We start from the raw sequence: 19,286 nt of genomic DNA, 5'->3' as shown, positions 1-19,286 counted from the left end.
ACTCTTGCTTTACCTTTTGTGTCTGCATTTTAATTCCTTATCTTCAAGATCTCTGGTTGCCATCATTGAATGGAAACTATTTCAATAACTTAAGAATTGAAAATGCGCCACTTGCAGAGCTTGTTACCAGATTTGGGCCGCTGCATATCCATGGCCTTTGGCTCTACATGTCAGCAGTCGGGAGGGTTTTCTCAAACTTTAGTTAATGTATTCATTTAGCGTTAACGTCATCAAGGATTGCAATTTAATTTTTTTCAGAAATGGCAAGGACCAGGATCACGAAGTCCGATACAATCCCTACCGAATGACACCCTACTGTGTCAGAGTCCGCAGTTCTCCTGATGTTGAGCCAGAGCCTTGTTGCCTCGCATTGGTGGAAAAGATTCACTCGGGATATGAGGGTAAGTGGAGACAAAACTTCTGTCATTAGGACGGGTTGTCTGTATGTGATCGGTGGAGCTCTACCCTATTATTTGATTAAGTAATATTGCTTTTATTGGGGGATATGAGCCTGAAATCTCACTAGGTTGCTCGTATCATAAAAGTACCAGTATGATTATACAAACATGGCAGATACTGGGGTCTTAAGCAAGCGCCCCCCACCCCCCCCCCCCCCCCCCATGCCATGACCATGCCATCGGCACCCTACAACTTGTGACGAGGCCGGTGAGCATCAATGGGGATACCTACCCTTGTTTCCTACCTCTTAGATACCACTCTCATCCTTTGACATTGCATCGGTTAACCATCTAGATGCCAATCGGAGCTCTGTTTAATGCAGCCTGCACCTGTGCTGTATGGACATGTGCCGTGCATATCTGCCATACATGTATGACACGTCACCAGTGGAAATATGGCTGTGTGGACTCTCATCCACAGTGGGTTCCCTGGGTGCTGCGGTCACTGGCCAAGCCCTTACCGATCAGACAGGCCATCAATATACATTGAGAGGGCTCATTTACCCTATTAGAGACCACCATCAGGATAATCACAGATTTATTATGCCTTCAGAAGGGCTGCTTATAAGACTGATGTATATTCTTCTTGCAGCCCCCAGAATCCCCCTGGATAAGCGGATATTTACCACCACACACACGCCCGGCTGCATGTTTCTGGAGGTAGACGACCGGTGAGTTGTTGTGTTTTTCTCCTTCTATTCTGTGTGTAGCAATGGCTTTCAGCAGCGCAGCTCTGAGTCATGTAATGACCGTCTCTGAGGTCACCACAGTTGTTGCGTATGTGCAGGTCTCTTCATTGTGGGCATTGTCACCTCGTGTACCCAGAATTTATTAACTCCTTGTGACCCAGATACTGTTAGGAGGCTTCATTTTTGCAGTTTGAGTCATTTTCTACCGTATTCTCTCTTTTAGAGCCGTACCATTATTGGGTTACTTGCCACAGGACCTGGTAGGAACCTCGGTGTTAACATACTTGCACCCTGAAGATCGTAATTTGATGCTGGCCATGCACAGGAAAAGTAAGTTATTTTTCGTAACAATTGGGAGAGGGTTGTACTTTTTGACACTGAGATTTTGCTAAACGTCTCGATGTAATATCCCACTCTTTGCACTATCTAGCTGCAACATCCTGATGTGTATGGATGATTATGGTTTCTAAAATGCCCCCTATTATCCAGACAGTAATATCTGAAGGAAAAGTGCAATAAGGCTATGTTCACAAATTGCATTTTTTCTTAATTTTTTTTAAAATAAATTTAAAGCTGCGGTTTAGGCTATGTGCACATGTTGCGGAATTCCATTCCGCGGGAAATATACAAGCATTTTAATTTTCGCCTATTTCCCGTGGAAAAGCTAGCGATTTGCAAGCCTAATTAGCTTGCAGAATGCTAGCGTTTTCCAAGCGATCTGTAGCATCGCTTGGCAAACTGATAGGTTGGTCACACTCGTCAAACATAGTGTTTGACAAGTGTGACCAACTTTTTACAATTGAGGCTGCCTATGCAGCATCACAAGTAAAAAGATCTAATGTTAAAAATAATTAAAAAAAAAAAAAAAAAAAAAATCGTGTTTTTCTTACCTTCCAGTGTCCCGTGCAGCGTCCCTGATCATCGCGATGCTCCCGGCAGGTCCCGTTCCCAGTGGTGCATTGCGCCAATGACCTTTGACGTCGCGGTCTCGCGAGACCGCGACATCATCAAAGGTCATTGCCGCATTGCATCACTGGGAACGGGACCTGCCGGGAGCATCGCGGAGGCCTTGTGACGCTGCGAGGGACATCAGAAGGTGGGAATATGACTATTTATTTTAATTCTATTTTTTGCAGGGATATGGTACCCAGAGCCTGGAGGAGAATCTCCTTTCCTCCACCCCCTGGGTGGGCACAGCCACATGCGGAAAGTAAGCAGAACAATGCATTCCTATGTGGGCGGAATCGCTGCAATTCCGCAAAATTAATGAGCATGCTGCGTATTTTTCCGCCATGCAATTCCGCCGCAGAAAAATCCGCAGCATTAGCACAGCATTGCGGAATCCCATAGGATTGCATAGGATACTTTTTTGCTTTTTCGTGGCAAATCACACGTTTAAAAACGCTACGTATGAACGCAGCCTTTATAGTACCAGCAAAGTCTAATATTTCAGAACTCTCATGCACATTTGGTTTTGTTTTCTTTCCTGCCTGATTTGGAAAACTGCTGCGTTTTTGCAGCATGTCACTTCGTTCAGCGTTATTTCAGTGTATTCTCAGCATTTTTTTCACTTGTAGAAAGCAAATGGGTAGGTGCAAAAATGGAGAGAAAAAGAGCAGGTATTGGGTTGAAAATGTACTTTTAGACCACTACTTGACCTCCGGGTCAGGTGAATGATAGACTGGATGTCATCACATGGATATCTGATTTAATTTTTTCTTCTGTGCACTGTGATAATTTTCTATAAAGAAGGTTTCCCTGCTGTCTTTTGAAAAACCACACACCTATGTATTCTCATGCCATCCCACATCAACCTGAGACTTTGCAGCTGCACTAGAATTTAGATATGTATTACTCATCATGTGTTGCTCTTGGGTTTGGCGTAGGCAATCATATGTAATAGTAAAACATCTCCTTTCTCTCATCCTGTTTCCTTCAGTCCTAAAGTATGCCGGGCAGCCTCCGTTCGAGCATTCCCCAATTAGGTTTTGCACTCAAAATGGTGACTACATCACCCTGGACACCAGCTGGTCGAGCTTCGTAAACCCCTGGAGCAGAAAAGTGGCGTTCATCATTGGTCGGCACAAAGTCAGAACGTAAGTATCATCAGAGGGGCTCCCTAGATTGCTGATCAGAGATAGCTCTAACTATGTAGGTCTCGGGGTGACTGTATTACTCTGTGCAGCAACTGGCACCATGTTTTACTACTTTCCTATAGCTGCTTGGACCCCTGGCAATCGGTCCATCTATGGAAAGGGGAACACCACTATTAATGACTGTGAATATAAAGTGATCACTAATGTAATTGCTCATGAGTAGAGTTGGCCCAAATCGATTCTCATGTCTCATACCATCGGCCTGTGGCTGCTGCACAGAAGCAGGAGTATCACCTCTTAGGCTAGTTTCACACTAGTGTATGACCGAGCTGCGGAGGGATACAGACTTCCTCCGTGAAGCTCCGCCCACGGCCGCACCTCCTCCGGTCAGCTCCGCCTACGTCTTCATGCGGCGTGCACATCCTATCTTTAGCATTGGGTATGCAGGCTGTGCCGATATATGCGGAAGCCTCCGCATGCATTGTTTTGAGGGTGCGGCGACGCACCAAAATGCAATTCGTTGCGTTCGGCGCAGGTCGCCGCACTTTCAAAACGACGCATGCGGAGCCTTCCGCATACATCGGCACGGCCTGTATACCCAATGCTAAAGATAGGGTCCGCATGCCGGCATAGGTGGAGCTGACCGGAGGAGATGTGGCCGTGGGCGGAGCTTCATTGAGGAAGTCCGCATCCCTCCGCAGCTTGGCCATATGCTAGTGTGAAACTAGCCTTACATCCACTGCTTCTCTTTTGATTATCCAACTTGGCACGGTTATGTTAAGTTGCGGCCAGGTGGCTAATTAGAAGAAAAGCCAGACAAGAGGCGCTACTGCCGCTCTCATGCAGAGGCTACAGACCACGATTGTGGCTAGAGGAATGGGACTGTACTAATGGACAATTTCATAGTTATATAATTTGGTTTGACAGTAGTGAATGTAAAGTCTGATTTCTATAAACTCAACTAATTTCAATTTTTTTTTTTTTTTTTTTTATAGGGGTCCCCTCAATGAAGACGTCTTTGCTGCCCGAAGCACAGAAATTAACAACGTTGACAAGGAGATTAAGGAATTGCAAGGACAGATCTACAAAGTACTTCTGCAGGTACAGTCAGTGTTAATGAACTATTAAACGTTTAGGCGGTGTAGTATTCCTTTCATTTCCAGTTCTTCTCGGAAAACTAAAGGGCCCCCTACTCACATTAGATAAATGTCGGCAGGGTTTCTCATTCATCTGATGCCTTTTTGGAAGTTGGGGGGGCTTCCTCTGAAGGGCTGGCAGTGTTATTCCTGCAAGTCTCCTTTGCCATGCAGTCTGATCACCTCTCTTGGTCCTCATTCCTTCTCTGTGGCTATGGTCGGCGTCCAGCGTTACATTGGTGTAAGAAGTTTTGCAGAACATAGTTTTTAGTCCGCCAAGTATTTATGGTGTCTCAGAACAAAGCGATTATGTAAACAAGTAAATAAATGAGAAGAGAATTGTTTTTTTAGGGTGTATTTAGGCCAGGGTGATTGTTTCCAGGCAGTCTCTGAAAGGTCCTCCATTGTTGCTTTCCTCCACTGTCACTGTGAAAGGTAATTTGCCACTGCAGGGAAGAATGGCGTATTACATCACTGCCCGCCGCACTGAGCTGCTAATATCCGGTCGTCTTACATAGGACACATTTCCCTGACCAATCTGCCAGCAGCGTGCGCGGTGACTCAGTGCCATCACATGGATCTGTATCTGCAGCCTTCTGCTGCCTATAAGAAATGCCACTCGGCTTTGGCTTTGTCTCCAGTTCTTTTCTCTATAGGTTGTTTTCTCTTTTTGCATACAATGGGACATGTGTCAAGCCACACAAGTACTGAAAAGAGCACGCAATACTTTGTTGAAAGGTTCCAATAGAAGCTTGGAAATAAAATGTTCCAATTTTTTTTGTTTTTTTTAGAAGAAAATTTTCTATTATAAATTTTCTCTCTCTCGCTCCAGTCTTGAGTGTTACTGAAAAAAAAAACAAAAAAAAAAAAACAAGCATTTTATTTGGCAAGAATGAAACTTTATAACTTTCTGAGTCGGTTCCTCACAATTTCCATGAACGTTCCTTGCTGTCAATGGATGGAAACATTCTTGTTCATTTTTTATTTATTTTGTACAGCTTACCAAATTGGACCATAATGCTGAGACTGGCCAACGGCTCTCCCAATCCGAGCGTGACCGCTTCCTATTTCTATGCAGTGTTCACGCTCAGATTGGCAGAGCTGCGGCTATTCCGAGCATTGCGGCCTGAGCTCAGTCCGGTTTTATACGGCCATCTTGCGGCGCCCTTAGGCTGATAGTAGACATACAGGACTGGAGAAAGATTTGCATTGCTGACAAGGAGAGACACCAGTAGACTCCTTTATCTGATGACGAGCCCTCCACACTAATTCCTTGAAGTAAACTCTTATGTAATTTTATGTATAGCAATGACCCTGTGTCAGCATTGATAATACTTCTTCCCCTGTAATAATCCTCTCCTGTATACACGTCACCATTCACACTGATCGATAAGGACTTTGATCTTCAAAAGAAAAGTAAATGACTCTTATATTTCATGGTTACACAATCCAATGACCCACTTTGGAGATGTAAATGCTCCAAGTGCTACACTTCTGTAGACCCCTCTCATAAGACTTTAAACAGACTTCTTCTAAACTTTTTACTGCTCTCCAGTGGATGCTTTTTTGAATGCAATCTTTTGTTCCCTGTTATCAGCCATTTCTGGGCTGACCTGAGCATTTTCTGAATGATCGTTCTAATAGGATACTGCTAGGGAACGAGGTTCAGGTTGGATGAACAATAATGTACATGCTCAATAAATTAAGGTTTCATTTCCAGGAGAACTAGGAGAGGAGACGGGTAAAGAAAGCCAGCTTGCCAGAATCCTACATATGGGGGGCATGCAGAGGCTCCATGTGGGGGGCCCAGTGACTTATCATATGCCCCCTAGTGTCATCCTACAATACAGGGCACATCAGTACTTGGTTAAACTGTCATATGCACCATGTATATCATGTGCTGTGGTCTGCAAGATGGCGGCACAGATATACATTTTGCTTTTTGTCGCAGATTTAGATTGATTGTGCAGCAATTATCATTGCATGTTGTGTCCTTTTTATGTATAATTTGGCCGGATTTGACATCTTCAATCGTTTCCATGCAGCCTGTTCACAACAATGGCTCCAGCGGCTACGGGAGTCTGGGAAGCAACGGCTCTTATGAACATTACATAAGCATGGCCTCGTCCAGTGATTCCAATGGCAATTGTGTGGATGAGATGCACAAAGAACCGGTAAGGAATATCAATTAGAAGTGTCTAAATATTTGGTCCTTTAAACATCTTCCCCCTCCCAGTCATAGAAATAAGTCACAGTCCTGAAGTAGTAGAGGCACCTTGGAGCCCCATCCCGGCCATTGTGCCAATGCCGCCACCTGCACTAATGCCGCCACCTCTGGCCCCAGCATGCAGCTTCTTGTGGCAGCCATGGATTATGTTGCTTAAGTGCCTCAAATGTTTTAAGTCCCTACAAATTTCCAATGCCATTCTGCAGATGTTTTCTTTTCTCTGTGTTTTATAGTCTTGCTATGACTGATATGATGTTATTAAAAAATATACTATATTTTGTGACCATGCCGTCAGTACCTTTCAATGTCCTCGTGTTGTAACGTGTGCGTGTGAATAGGAAACAACTTAAAAAAAATAAACCATATATAATTTGTAACAATCATATAGAAAAACAATGTACATCAGAACAAAATTTTGTATCAAATTTAATTTATTGAAATTGAAATAAATCATACACTGATTAAAATCTGTAAAATAGTGGGAAACCACCAGGTGGCTCCACACTCCCACAAAAAGTTAGTACAGGCAACAGATGTGAGACCATCCAGTGATCCTACCTATATATGATGTATCCATGACCCACCAGTATTGTGTTAATGCAACACATGGATAAACTACTATAATATAAATTGCATATAGGATTTATAATTGAAAAGAAGCGGCAAACCTAAGATGTTCATAGTGTACAGATCATGGGGAAACAAATGTGTACAAACAAAAGTTGTAACCTGTGTACGAATGTGGAGAAAGTCCCCCAACGTACGTTTCGGCGTACTGCCGCCTTGTTCTTGTTTGTTCACATTTGATACTCGATTTGCAAATTTGGTTCTGGTGTAGATTTTTTTTTTTTTTTTCCTGCATGATTGATGTTCCTCTATGTATTGAACCGGTTAATCTGTCCATGCAGAGAGATTAATCTGACACATTAATTTGCATGTATTTGTGTATATTTGTGATGTGGCTGTAGACACACTTGCTAAATATATAATTAGTATGTTTTGGTGTTTTTTTTCACACTCTCTATTATATGCTGTGTATATATAATATACACTGCTAAAAAAAATAAAGGCAACACTTAAACAACAGAATATAACTCCAAGTAAATCAAACTTCTGTGAAATCAAACTGTCCACTTAGGAAGCAACAGATTGTCAATCAATTTCACATTCTGTTGTGCAAATGTAATAGACAACAGATGAAAATTATTAGCAATTATCAAGACACCCTCAATAAAGGAGTGGTTCTGCAGGTGGGGACCACAGACCACATCTCAGTGCCAATGCTTTCTGGCTGATGTTTTGGTCACTTTTGAATATTGGTTGTGCTTTCACACTTGTAGTAGCGTGAGACGGACTCTACAACCCACACAAGTGGCTCAGGTAGTGCAGCTCATCCAGGATGGCACATCAATGCATGCTGTGGCAAGACTGTTTGCTGTGTCTGTTAGTGTAGTGTCCAGAGGCTGGAGGAGCTACCAGGAGTTAGGCCAGTACACCAGGAGACATGGAGGGGGCCGTAGGAGGGCAACAACCCACCAGCAGAACCGGTACCTCCGCCTTTGTGCAAGGTTGAATAGGAGGAGCACTGCCAGAGCTCTTTAAAATGACCTCCAGCAGGCCACAAATGTGCATGTGTCTGCACAAACGGTTAGAAACCGACTCCATGAGGATGGTCTGAGGGCCCAACATCCACAGCCACAGATGGGGATTGTGCTCACAGCCCAACACTGTGCAGGACGCTTGGCATTTACCACAGAACACCAGGATTGGCAAATTCGCCACTGGTGCTCTGTGCTCTTCACAGATGAAAGCAGGTTCACACTGAGCACATGTGCCAGACATGACAGAGTGTGGAGACTCCGTGGAGAGCGATCTGCTACCTGCAACATCCTTCAGCATGACCGGTGTGGCAGTAGGTCTTTAATGGTGTGGGGTGGCATTTCTTTGGAGGGCCGTACAGCCCTCCATGTGCTTGCGAGAGGTAGCCTGACTGCCATTAGGTACTGAGATGAGATCCTCAGACCCCTTGTGAGACCATATGCTGGTGCGGTTGGCCCTGGGTTCCTCCTAATGCAGGACAATGCTAGACCTCATGTGGCTGGAGTGTGTAAGCAGTTCCTGCAAGATGAAGCCATTGAAGCTATGCACTGACCCGCCCATTCCCCAGACCTGAATCCGATTGAGCACATCTGGGACATCATGTCTTGCTCCATCCACCAACGTCACGTTGCACCACAGACTGTCCAGGAGTTGGCGGATGCTTTAGTCCAGGTCTGGGAGGAGATCCCTTGGAGACCATCCGATGCCTCATCAGGAGCATGCCTAGGTGTTGTAGGGAGGTCATACAGGCACGTGGAGGCCACACACACTACTGAGCATCTTTTCCTTGTCATGAGGCATTTCCACTGAAGTTGGATCAGCCTGTAATTTGATTTTCCACTTTGATTTTGAGTATTATTCCAAATCCAGACCTCCATGGGATATTCATTTTGATTTACATTGATAATTATGTTTAATTGTTCTGAACACATTCCACTATACAATAAATAAAAATTTGCAGCTGGAATATATTTCATTCAGAGATATCTAGGATGTGGTATTTTAGTGTTCCCTTTATTTTTTTTGAGCAGTTGTATATACTTGAGTATAAGCCAACCCAAGTATAAGTGGAGGCACTTAATTTTAACACAAAAAACTGGGAAAACTTATTGACTCGAGTATAAGCCTAGGGTCGGAAATGCATCCATATAACGCTCCATAAAGTTAATGATGGGCCTCATAAGAGCCTCCATACAAAATACACCCCATATAATGCTCCATGCAAAATACATCCTATATAATGCTTCATTAAGTTCATTATGGGCCCCATAAGATGCTCCATACAAAATACACTCCATATAATGCTCCATAAAGTTAATGATGGGCCCCATAAGATGCCCATATAATGCTCCATGCAGTTTATGCTAATCCCCATATACCGTATATTGCTGCTGCAAAAAAAAATGACATCCTCTCATAGCTGACCTCTGCTCCTCAGCGTCGCCGTCTCTCTGCACTGTGACTGTTCAGGCAGTGGGCGCACACTAATCACGTCATCGCGCCCTCTTACCTGAACGTCACAGCCAGAGGACTCGGAAGACAATCGCAGCGGTGGAATGGGGAAAGGTGAATATCACAAGTACCGGTGGCCTGAGCAAGCTGCGGCACAGGCACCTAGCCCCCTTAGTGTACCAATGTCCCCATTTGCTCAGGACCCCTACGCTTGCCCAGGTGCTAATGCTGACCCCAACAGCCCTGTCAGCAGTCACCGGAACACTCGCAGAGTCTGCAGGCGCCCGCAGATGAGTGGGAGAGACCGGGAAACACCCACACTGCAGCGGAGAACTAGTAAGTGGGAATGTGACTCGTGTATAAGCCTAGGGGTCTTTTCCAGCAAAAAAAAAAGTGCTGAAAACCTCAGCTTATACTCGAGTATATACGGTACTTGATGTCTGTAAAACCATATAGGAATGAATGGCACTTTATAAACAAGAAAAATAAATACATTATTTGAATACATTCTCCATCGGTTTATGTGACTTGTTTTCCCCCACCCTCGTTTTTACAGATGACATTAAAGAAGGTGTGCACAGACATTACCCGCCTCAAGGACATGGGGCAACAGGCATACATAGATACCAGAAGTAAACATCCGTCCAAGAGACGAGAGGTGCTGGACAAGGAGCTTGTGAAAGGTGATTGTACCCCACATCTTCTTGGGTTATGTGGTTTCTGAGTGTCCCAAGCGGAGTTGTGGACATGTGTGGCACATACCTACTCAACCATAGGTCCTACTAGTGTCTTGTAGCCACATTGTGCCAATAATAATAATTATCCCATAATAAGTGTAATTGTGCCACCTAGTGGTGAAGTAGTAAAATAAAAAAAAAAAAATCTGTCGGTTGTTGACCAAGGAAATGAAAAGAACTGATCATTTGTTCTTTTAACAGCCAAACCGAATCAAAACGCTTTCTTCAGGCCCCATCAGGAGAATGTGATGGTGGAGGGACAAGCTGCGTCATCATGCGATGCCTCCAGAAAAGGCCAGCAAATCCCCTCCTACCAGCAGATCAATTGTGTGGACAGTATTATTAGGTAAGGCACAAGTGTTGGCATTTTCTAGGGTCATTTATTATCAGCATTTGGGATTGATAAGATTTTAATATAATTTTTTTACAGATGTGATTTTTGTTTTCTGCTCTATTTGCATCTAAAGCCAAAGAGCAGACAGAACAGACCATCACTGGCTGATGGCTACTCCTACCGGAGGCCAGCAGGCTCACACACTTAGCCCAATTCTAGTGATTGCATTTTACTTCTGGACAAACATAGTTAAATAACCTGTCTCTGATGTGTCAGAAACATGATGCGCCACAACACACGTTTTCTCTACTGATATTTCTACATGTAAATCAAAATAATTTGAGCAATTAGACAGCTAAGGTGTTAGCAGGGAGTGTGGCTGAAAGTCTGCTGATTTATTTCTAGCAGATATTTTGTAGAATCGTGAGTGCAGCTTAGCAGTATAATGCAACATGTAATTGAAGATCAGTACAGGATAAGTAATGTATGTACACAATGCACCATCAGAATAGTGAGTGCAGCTCTGGAGTATAATACAGTATAAATAATGTAATGTATGAGCCCAGTGAGTGCAGCTTTGGAGTATATTACAGTATAAGTAATGTAATGTATAAGCCCAGTGAGTGCAGCTCTGGGGTATAATACTGGATGTAACTCAGGATCAGTACAGGATCCGTAATGTATGTACACAGTGACTGCACCATCAGAATAGTGAGTGCAGCTCTGGAGTATAATACAGGATATAACTCCGGATCAGTAATGTAATTTATGTATACAGTGACTGCACCAGCAGAATAGTGAGTGCAGCTCTGGGGTATACTGCAGAATCTGTACAGGATCGGTAATGTATGTACATAGTGACTGAACCAGCAGAATAGTGAGTGCAGCTCTGGGGTATAATACAGGATGTAACTCTGGATCAGTACAGGAAAATTAATGTATTGTATGTACACAGTGACTACACCAGCAGAATAGTGAGTGCAGCTCTGGGGTAGAATACAGGATGTAGCTCAGGATCAGTACAGGATAAGTAATGTATGTACACAGTGACTCCACCAGCAGAATAGTGAGTGCAGCTCTGGAGTATAATACAGGATGTAACACAGGATCAGAACAGGATAAGTAATGTATGTACACAGTGACTGCACCAGCTAAAATGAGTACAACTCTGTACCGAGATACATCTTGTACTATACTATATATGTTGTAACTTGGGATCAGTAAGATAAGTAATGTGTGTAGAATTTTGTAATTCTCCTTTTCTCCTCTTCACAGGTATCTGGAAAGCTACAACATCCCAGCTTTAAAGAGGAAATGTGAGTCCTGCACCAATACAACCTCCTCCTCTGAGGACGACAAACAGGGTGTCCCTGGACAGAATGACCTAGAGACTTTGGAAGGTAAAAACTATCTATGTGTGGGGGTTTGAGCAGCTTTATTCAATGGGAACACTCACTTTATTTATTTTTATTTTTTAACTTCATGAAAAGTCATCACAAAAAACACACAAATGTTTGTATATATTATGGCTGTGATGACTTGCCTAATCATAATGTCCATTTATAAAGCCAAATACCTTATGAAGTAGATCTGCTTTGTATTAATATCCTATTCTTCCTTTTTTTTTTTTTTTTTTTTTTTAATTTCTGTTGCCTGTCTTTTGGAATAGGTGGTGGGGTTATCACAATATTGCTTTGCAAAGAGTAAAGGCAGACCAGTGTTTTTTTTTTTTTTTTTGTTTTTTTTAAGTGAAGGTTTTTATTGAGATGGTTTTGCACCCCTAATGTGATGGGTTTTTATTGCACATGCCCTAATATGTAATTTTTCCTTTACTCTAATTTTGCAATATGACAATGTTTAGTCGATTAGAGGCATAAATATACCATAACCACAATCGGATGTTTGTGCTGATTATTCTGAGGATTGTAGTAGGCAACATGATTTTTTTTTCCTATATATTTGCTATGTTATCTGAATCTTAAAAGTTTTGTATTTACAGAAACCCCATTTTTTTCTCATTGATTTCTGTGTGCAGATACTCCCACTGCATTTTATGTAAGAGGCCAGTTATATACCGTGAACCTCATGGCTATAAAAAAATAACGTATTTTCTGGCGTATAAGACGACCCCCAACTTTTCTAGTTAAAATATAGAGTTTGGGATATACTCTCTGTATAAGACTACCCATCTTCCAGTGTCTGCTGCGCTGTTATATGCATGACAGCGCCGCAAACGCCACTTCTGGTTGGCTGGGAAATCATCCCCGCCGGTCAGAGTGCCGCGGTTCCCACGCTGTCAAAACAGCGTGAGGTCTCAGATGTGATAAGTTTACCTCTGGTCACTGGTGTCAGCTGATGGGACTACAGCTCCCGTCATCCGATACCTACTGCCGCAAATTACAGTGAGAACAGAAGCGGCGGATAGGAATATTCTTTTGCCGCTCCTGCTCTGTAAATCGGTAGTTTAAAGAAAAAAAAATCCGGCATGGGTTCCCCCCCCCCCCCCCCCTATTTTTGATAACCAGCCAGACCAATGACACAGCTGGGGGCTGCAACCCTCAGCTGTCAGCTTCAGCAAGGCTAGTTATCAAGAATAGAGGGGTCCCCACATCTAATAGATGTGCCTTTTCTTGGCAGCTGCGGGCTGCTATTTTTAGGGTTGGGGGAGGCAATATCCAATGTCCCCTTTACAGCCTGAGAATATCACCTCCCAGCTGTCTGCTTTTGCAAGGTTAGCTGTCAAAAATGGGGGGACATTTTTTTTTTTTTTTTTAAATTATTTATTTCCATAATTAAAAAAACATTGTAGGGACCCCTACTTTCTTGATAACTAGCCTTGTTGAAGCTGATAGTTGCAGCCCCCCAAGCTGTCAGTTTTGTCTAGCTGTTCATCAAAAATAGGGGGGAACCCATGCCCCCTTTTTTTTTTTTTTTTTACTTCTATCATATTTATTTACAACACAGAAGTGGTAGATGAATACTCCCATCCGCTGCTACTACTCTCACTGTAATTAGCGGCTGTAGGTATCGGATGATGGGAACAGTAGTCCCATCAACTGACACCAGTGACCGGAGGTAAAGTTTATACCTCCGATACAGCGTGGGAACCGCGGCTCTCTGACCGGCGGGGATGATCAGAAGCGGTGTTTGGCGCACTATTATGCACATGACAGCGTGACAAACACCCGGTGTCCGGGCTGCCGAACCGGGACAGTATGGAACTTTACTATTCGGGTTCGCCCATCTATATTTCTGAGGACTGCAGTGAAGTGGCGCAGGCCGCGCTCTCTTTATGTCATACCCCGGGTGTCCCAGACGCCTGCAGCTTGCTTCACTGAAAACGAAACCCTGCGTATAAGATGATCCCTTTTCCTTTTTGATTGGTGGTATAGGTGTTTAATGTGCCTGGTCTGTTACTGCAAAATAATGTGCTGAGATTGTACCTTTTCACATCTGCATTGTTCTTCCACACACAAATCTGACGAGTTTAAAAGGACAGATCCATTAATAAGGCTTTAGACTGGACCCCAATTGCCAAGCATTGTGCTTTCATAGATGTCCATGTCGAGTCTCTCGGGTCATCAAAATTCCACTGCTGAACAAGAGGGAGATTGTGTGCAAATTTGTGAAGAAACTGTGGAAAGTTAAACTCGCCTAATGCCATGTTGCTAAGAAAATAGCCAAGGATCCCAAGTGCTGCAAGGGCCTCTTTAGCCGTGTGGCTCTCTGAGAAACTTCTTTCTTAGCAGAGCTCTTTTTTTATTTATTTTGTTTTTTGTAGAGAGGAACTGCTGAGCTCTTCAGACAGGACTCTTCTATGTCTGAAAGAAACCTGCAGCGCTAGGCTTCAGCTTCATGGTATCTCACGGTAAGGCCACGTTCACACGTTCAGTATTCGGTCAGTATTTGTAAGCCAAAATCAGGAGTGGAACAATCAGAGGAAAAGTATAATAGAATCACGTCACCACTTCTGGATTTATCACCCACTGCTGACTTTGACTTACAAATACTGATGTAAAATACTGACCAAATACTGATAGTGTGAACGTGGCCTAACCTGCAGATTAGGTTGTTTTTTGTTTAGGGAAATAGTAAAGGCACTGATTAGTGGTGGTAACACCACTGATTCACAGATTACTGGTGCCACCATGAAGCTAAATGATTGGGAGAGTTTGCTAACTGAGTGGATACGTCTCCGATGCATCATTAATTACACTTTGAAGGTTTATTCCCTAAATGTTAAGCTATCCTCTATCCGTAATGCACTTAACGACTGTCGATACGCCTTTTAACAGCGGCAGTTAAGAGTACTTATTTCTCAGCGCCGCTTTTTAACTGCGCTGACAAATAAGTGTATAGCGCCCCCCAGCGTCGGAAAGTCTCCGGTGTCTCGGCTACCCGGAGGTAGCCGAGACCTCAGGGAACATATGGGTCTCTTTTTATCGACCACAGTGTTGTGATCACAGTTATTCACGGAATAACGGCGACCGCAAAGCAAAAGTTTGATTTTCAATTTAATTTCTCCTCTGATATGATCTAGCACATCAGAGGAGAGAGAAATGGGGTCCCCCGGTACCTCCGGTGTCCCTGAACCCTCCTGCATCCCCTGGTAATGTCCTACAGCTGTCGACATCTTCTTCCAGGAAGAAAATGGCCGGCACCCGGCAACAATAGGAGATTTTTCCTATTGGTTCATTTTGATCACTGAGATAGGGTCTATCACAGTGATCAAAATAAAAAAAAATAGTAAATCAAACCCCCCTTTATCACCCCCTTAGGTAAAAATAACAAAATTAAAAAATATATTTCCATTTTTCCATTAGGGTTGGGGTTCTAGCCAATGTTAGGGTTGGATCTAGGGTTATGGTTGGGATTATAATTGGAGTTGGGGTTAGGGATTTGTTGGTATTAGGGCTGTGTTAGGGTTGGAGTTAGAATTGGGGGGTTCCACTGTTTAGGTACATTAGGGAGTCTCCAAACGCAACATGGCGCCCGCCATTGATTCCAGACAATTTTGCGTTCAAAAAGTCAAACGGTGCTCCCTCCCTTCCGAGCCCTGCCATGCGCCCAAACAGTGGCTTTCCCCCACATATGGGGTATTGGCGTACTCAAGAGAAATTGCACAACAAATTTTGTGGTCCATTTTCTCTTGATACCCTTGTAAAAGTAAAGTTTGGTTCCAAAGTAAATTTTTTTGTGAAAAAAAAAAAGTAAAATGTTCATTTTTTTTCCTTCCATATTGCTTTAATTTTTGTGAAGCACCTGAAGGGTTAATAAACTTCTTGAATGTGGTTTTGCTCACCTTGAGGGGTGCAGTTTTTAGAATGGTGTCACTCTTGGGTATTTTCTGTCATATTGACCCCCCAAACTCGCTTCAAATCTGAGGTGGTCCCTAAAAAAATGGTTTTGTAAAGTTTGTTGGAAAAATGAGAAATCGCTGGTCAATTTTTAACCCTTATAACGTCCTAACAAAAAAAAAAATTTAGGTTTCCAAAATTGTGCTGATGTAAAGTAGACATGTGGGAAATGTTATTTATTATCTATTTTGTGCGATATGACTCTGATTTAAGGGCACAAAAATTGCTTGAAAATTGCAAAATTTTCAAAATTTTTGCCAAATTTCTTTTTTTTTTTTTCCCTTCTTAAACGCGTCAAATCGAAGAAATTTTTCCACTAACATGAATGAAGTATAATATGTAGCGAAGAAAAACATTCTTGGAATGAGTAGTATCCCTTGATGCATTCCGGAGCTATAACCTCATAAAGTGACAGTGGTCAGAATTGTAAAAATTGGCTTGATCTTTAAGTGCCAAATTGGCTCTGTCACTAAGGGTTTAAGGGATCCATAACTTACCGATTGCTGTTGATCCAACCGCTGGGTCTTCTCCCAGTCCACAGCTGCAATGCTGAGATCAGGGCTTGCAGTGCTCGCTTTGCCCAGCAGTACTATAGATGTTGAATGCAGCCCCAAGGTTGAACATGAGCATTTCCGCTCCGTTCAAGGTTGGGCTTTGCAGATCTCAGATTCAAGAGCACGGTTCTTGTGATCATGGGGAGGAACCCAACGGTCAGATCTACAGCATTCAGTATATTCTGGGATAGTGGATAACTTAACATTTTGGGAATAGCCGTTTTAAAGTAACCGCTCCTCTCAAATTCTGATGCAGTGGGACAACTTCCAGTAACTTTACCTTTCTGATACTTTGCCACCTTGAAGCTTTGCAGTTTTATGGGAATGTTACTGTACTGGCTGAGGATCCCTTCATACGTTTGCACAAATTAGGAAAGAAATCTGGATATTTAAGTGAAAAAAAATTCAAGTGTCCTCAACTTTCTTGTATCGTTGCAAGATGTTCCAGCGCCAATGTCCACGAGTCAGTTATCAGCAGAATCGATGGTCACCGCCGATGCTCAGACAACAGCCGCTGTGGTGGGAGCTCCACTGACCGACCTTACCCTGTCCATCAAGGCAATGAGTGTGGTTTCAGTCACCAGCCAGTGTAGCTACAGCAGTACCATTGTACATGTTCCTCGGCCCGAGTCAGGTGGGTTACATTCCGGGAGAGAACTTCACAAGTTCTTTCTTTTTTCTGCAGATTATTATGTTTGACTTATGCTTAATGCATTTGACTCTTAGTTTGCAGGGTTGTGCTCGAGGAACAAGCCACACTTACTTGCTTCATAAGACTCAAAATATAAGGGAAGCCTCTAGCTAAAGCCTTCTTGGATTTCAGCACAAAATAAAGCTGGCTGTAGCCAAGCTAACCATTAAAAAAAAACTAAGTTATGCAGATGGTGAGCAGCAGTTGGGTATTGTAGACTCCTTGTTACCAGGAGCAATTTCACACCACAGATCTATTTTTTGGCATAAGATCTGGCGGCCCCATAGACATTACACTATTGGACATCTGACGTCTATGTGCTGCTTAACGCCTGGTTTAAAACCTTTTTTTTTTCTAATTCAGATCTGCTAGACTGCAGACTGAGGGGTTAATAAAATCGTCTAATGTCCATAAAGGGCTGTTCTCCACCAGTTACCATTTCGCTGCACTGCATATTTATAACAATGTAAGAAAAAATAAAAGATTTCAAGGAAGATCAAAAAACTTAACTCGATGGAAATTATAATTTTTTTGTGTATTTGTGAAATGTGCCAAAGCCAAAAATTGGTGAAATTTTTTCATAGTCATTTGCAACAAATATATATATTTTTTCCATGTCTTTATGATTTGGATAAATGTATAGAGGGATGAGGGAAACTGATATGGATGTCTCCACCCTCCCTTACTTTCATTTTTTTTTTTTTTCTTTTTTTTTTTTTTATCTGACCGGTCATGAGAAACCTCTGTTGGGTTTCCTACTAGCACAAAATCCAATTACGGGGACTATGGAAGTGGTGTGAAACGTTCTAATAAGTGCACTGTCTGTTTTTTTTACTTTTGCTTTTAATTCCTTGCCGTCTTCAGTCTTTTTGCTGTCGGTGAATAGAAGCCGTCTTGTTTATAAGCAGAAGCTGATAAGTTGTGCACGCCGCAGCTGTGATAAGTATCACGTCTAAACAGCTTTTAGCTTCTGCATGTAAATAACAATGCCATCATTGGAAGCAGAGATCTGATTAGATGGTGAGGAACGGAATTGCAAACTAGATTAGAAGGGTGCATAACATTTTTGTGTTTTTATAAAACTGGGGAGGAGAACCTTTAAAGGGAATCTGTCACCCCTTTTGAGATATCATATAATGATATCATTTAATTGTGTGTCACATAAGGATTCTCTTAGTACTTTTGCTTCCCCCTGACCCCGCACCTTTCATGCATAAATACCTTTTTTATATCGGTTCAGATGTATGTAAACTGTCGCTGTCCGGTCTGCTGGGCGGGGCTTATTCACCTGCTCCCCCCTCCCTGTCTTTCTCTATGCATTTCTTCTTGTGTAGAGTAAGACAGGGAGGGGGAGCAGTTGAATAAGCCCCGCCCAGCGGACCGGACAGCGGCAGTTTACATACATCTGAACCGATATAAAAAAGGTATTTATGCATGAAAGGTGCGGGGTCAGGGGGAAGCAAAAGTACTAAGAGAATCCTTATGTGACACACAATTGAATGATATCATTATATGACATCTCAAAAAAGGGGTGACAGATTCCCTTTAAAGGGAATCTGTCAGCAGGAAAATACAGTCCAATTTGCAGCCATCATGTTATAAAGCAGGGGGAGCAGAGCAGAACAATGTATGGTTTTGTGTGAAAGGATCCAGTATGACCTGTGATTTCATCATTTAATCCTCTCCTCTTCCTGGGATTTGGGGCCCGGTGGGCGGTCCTATCAGTGACTGACAGCTATCCCTGCATGCACACTTATACAAAGAAAACTGTCAGTCACTGATGGGATCGCCCACTGGACCCCAAATTCCAATCAATGACGCTTTCTTTGTATAAGTGTGCATACAGGGATAGCTGTCAATCACTGATAGGACCGCCCACTGGACCCCAAATTCCAGGAAGAGGAGAGGATTAAATGATGAAATCACAGGTCATACTGGATCCTTTCACACAAAACC

At 42.9% G+C, this 19,286-nt stretch overlaps 1 protein-coding gene across 5 annotated transcripts in view; it reads left to right on the top strand.

Moving 5' to 3' along the window:
- Positions 1 to 19,286, top strand: part of PER3 (period circadian regulator 3) — a 53,955-nt gene that overhangs the window by 19,065 nt on the left and 15,604 nt on the right. For 4 of the 5 annotated variants that reach the window (XR_012227150.1, XR_012227149.1, XM_073561718.1 and 1 more), the window contains exons 7-16: positions 259 to 401; positions 1,051 to 1,129; positions 1,371 to 1,477; positions 3,087 to 3,243; positions 4,239 to 4,344; positions 6,425 to 6,553; positions 10,214 to 10,340; positions 10,596 to 10,740; positions 12,004 to 12,128; positions 17,079 to 17,273. Coding sequence is in view for 3 of the 5 variants with exons in the window: in XM_073561718.1 (XP_073417819.1) it covers positions 259 to 401; positions 1,051 to 1,129; positions 1,371 to 1,477; positions 3,087 to 3,243; positions 4,239 to 4,344; positions 6,425 to 6,553; positions 10,214 to 10,340; positions 10,596 to 10,740; positions 12,004 to 12,128; positions 17,079 to 17,273 (1,313 nt within the window). In the remaining 2 variants the exon portion in view is untranslated. The remainder of the gene's footprint in view (positions 1 to 258; positions 402 to 1,050; positions 1,130 to 1,370; positions 1,478 to 3,086; positions 3,244 to 4,238; positions 4,345 to 6,424; positions 6,554 to 10,213; positions 10,341 to 10,595; positions 10,741 to 12,003; positions 12,129 to 17,078; positions 17,274 to 19,286) is intronic. The other variant, XM_073561721.1, reaches the window with a different exon arrangement.

The sequence above is a fragment of the Dendrobates tinctorius genome, unplaced genomic scaffold (assembly GCF_039654945.1).
Source record: "Dendrobates tinctorius isolate UK_male_01 unplaced genomic scaffold, ASM3965494v1 ptg000326l, whole genome shotgun sequence".
Lineage (NCBI taxonomy): Eukaryota > Metazoa > Chordata > Amphibia > Anura > Dendrobatidae > Dendrobates > Dendrobates tinctorius.
The sequence above is the reverse complement of the archived record's forward strand: the minus strand, read 5'-3'. Positions and strand labels throughout refer to the sequence as shown.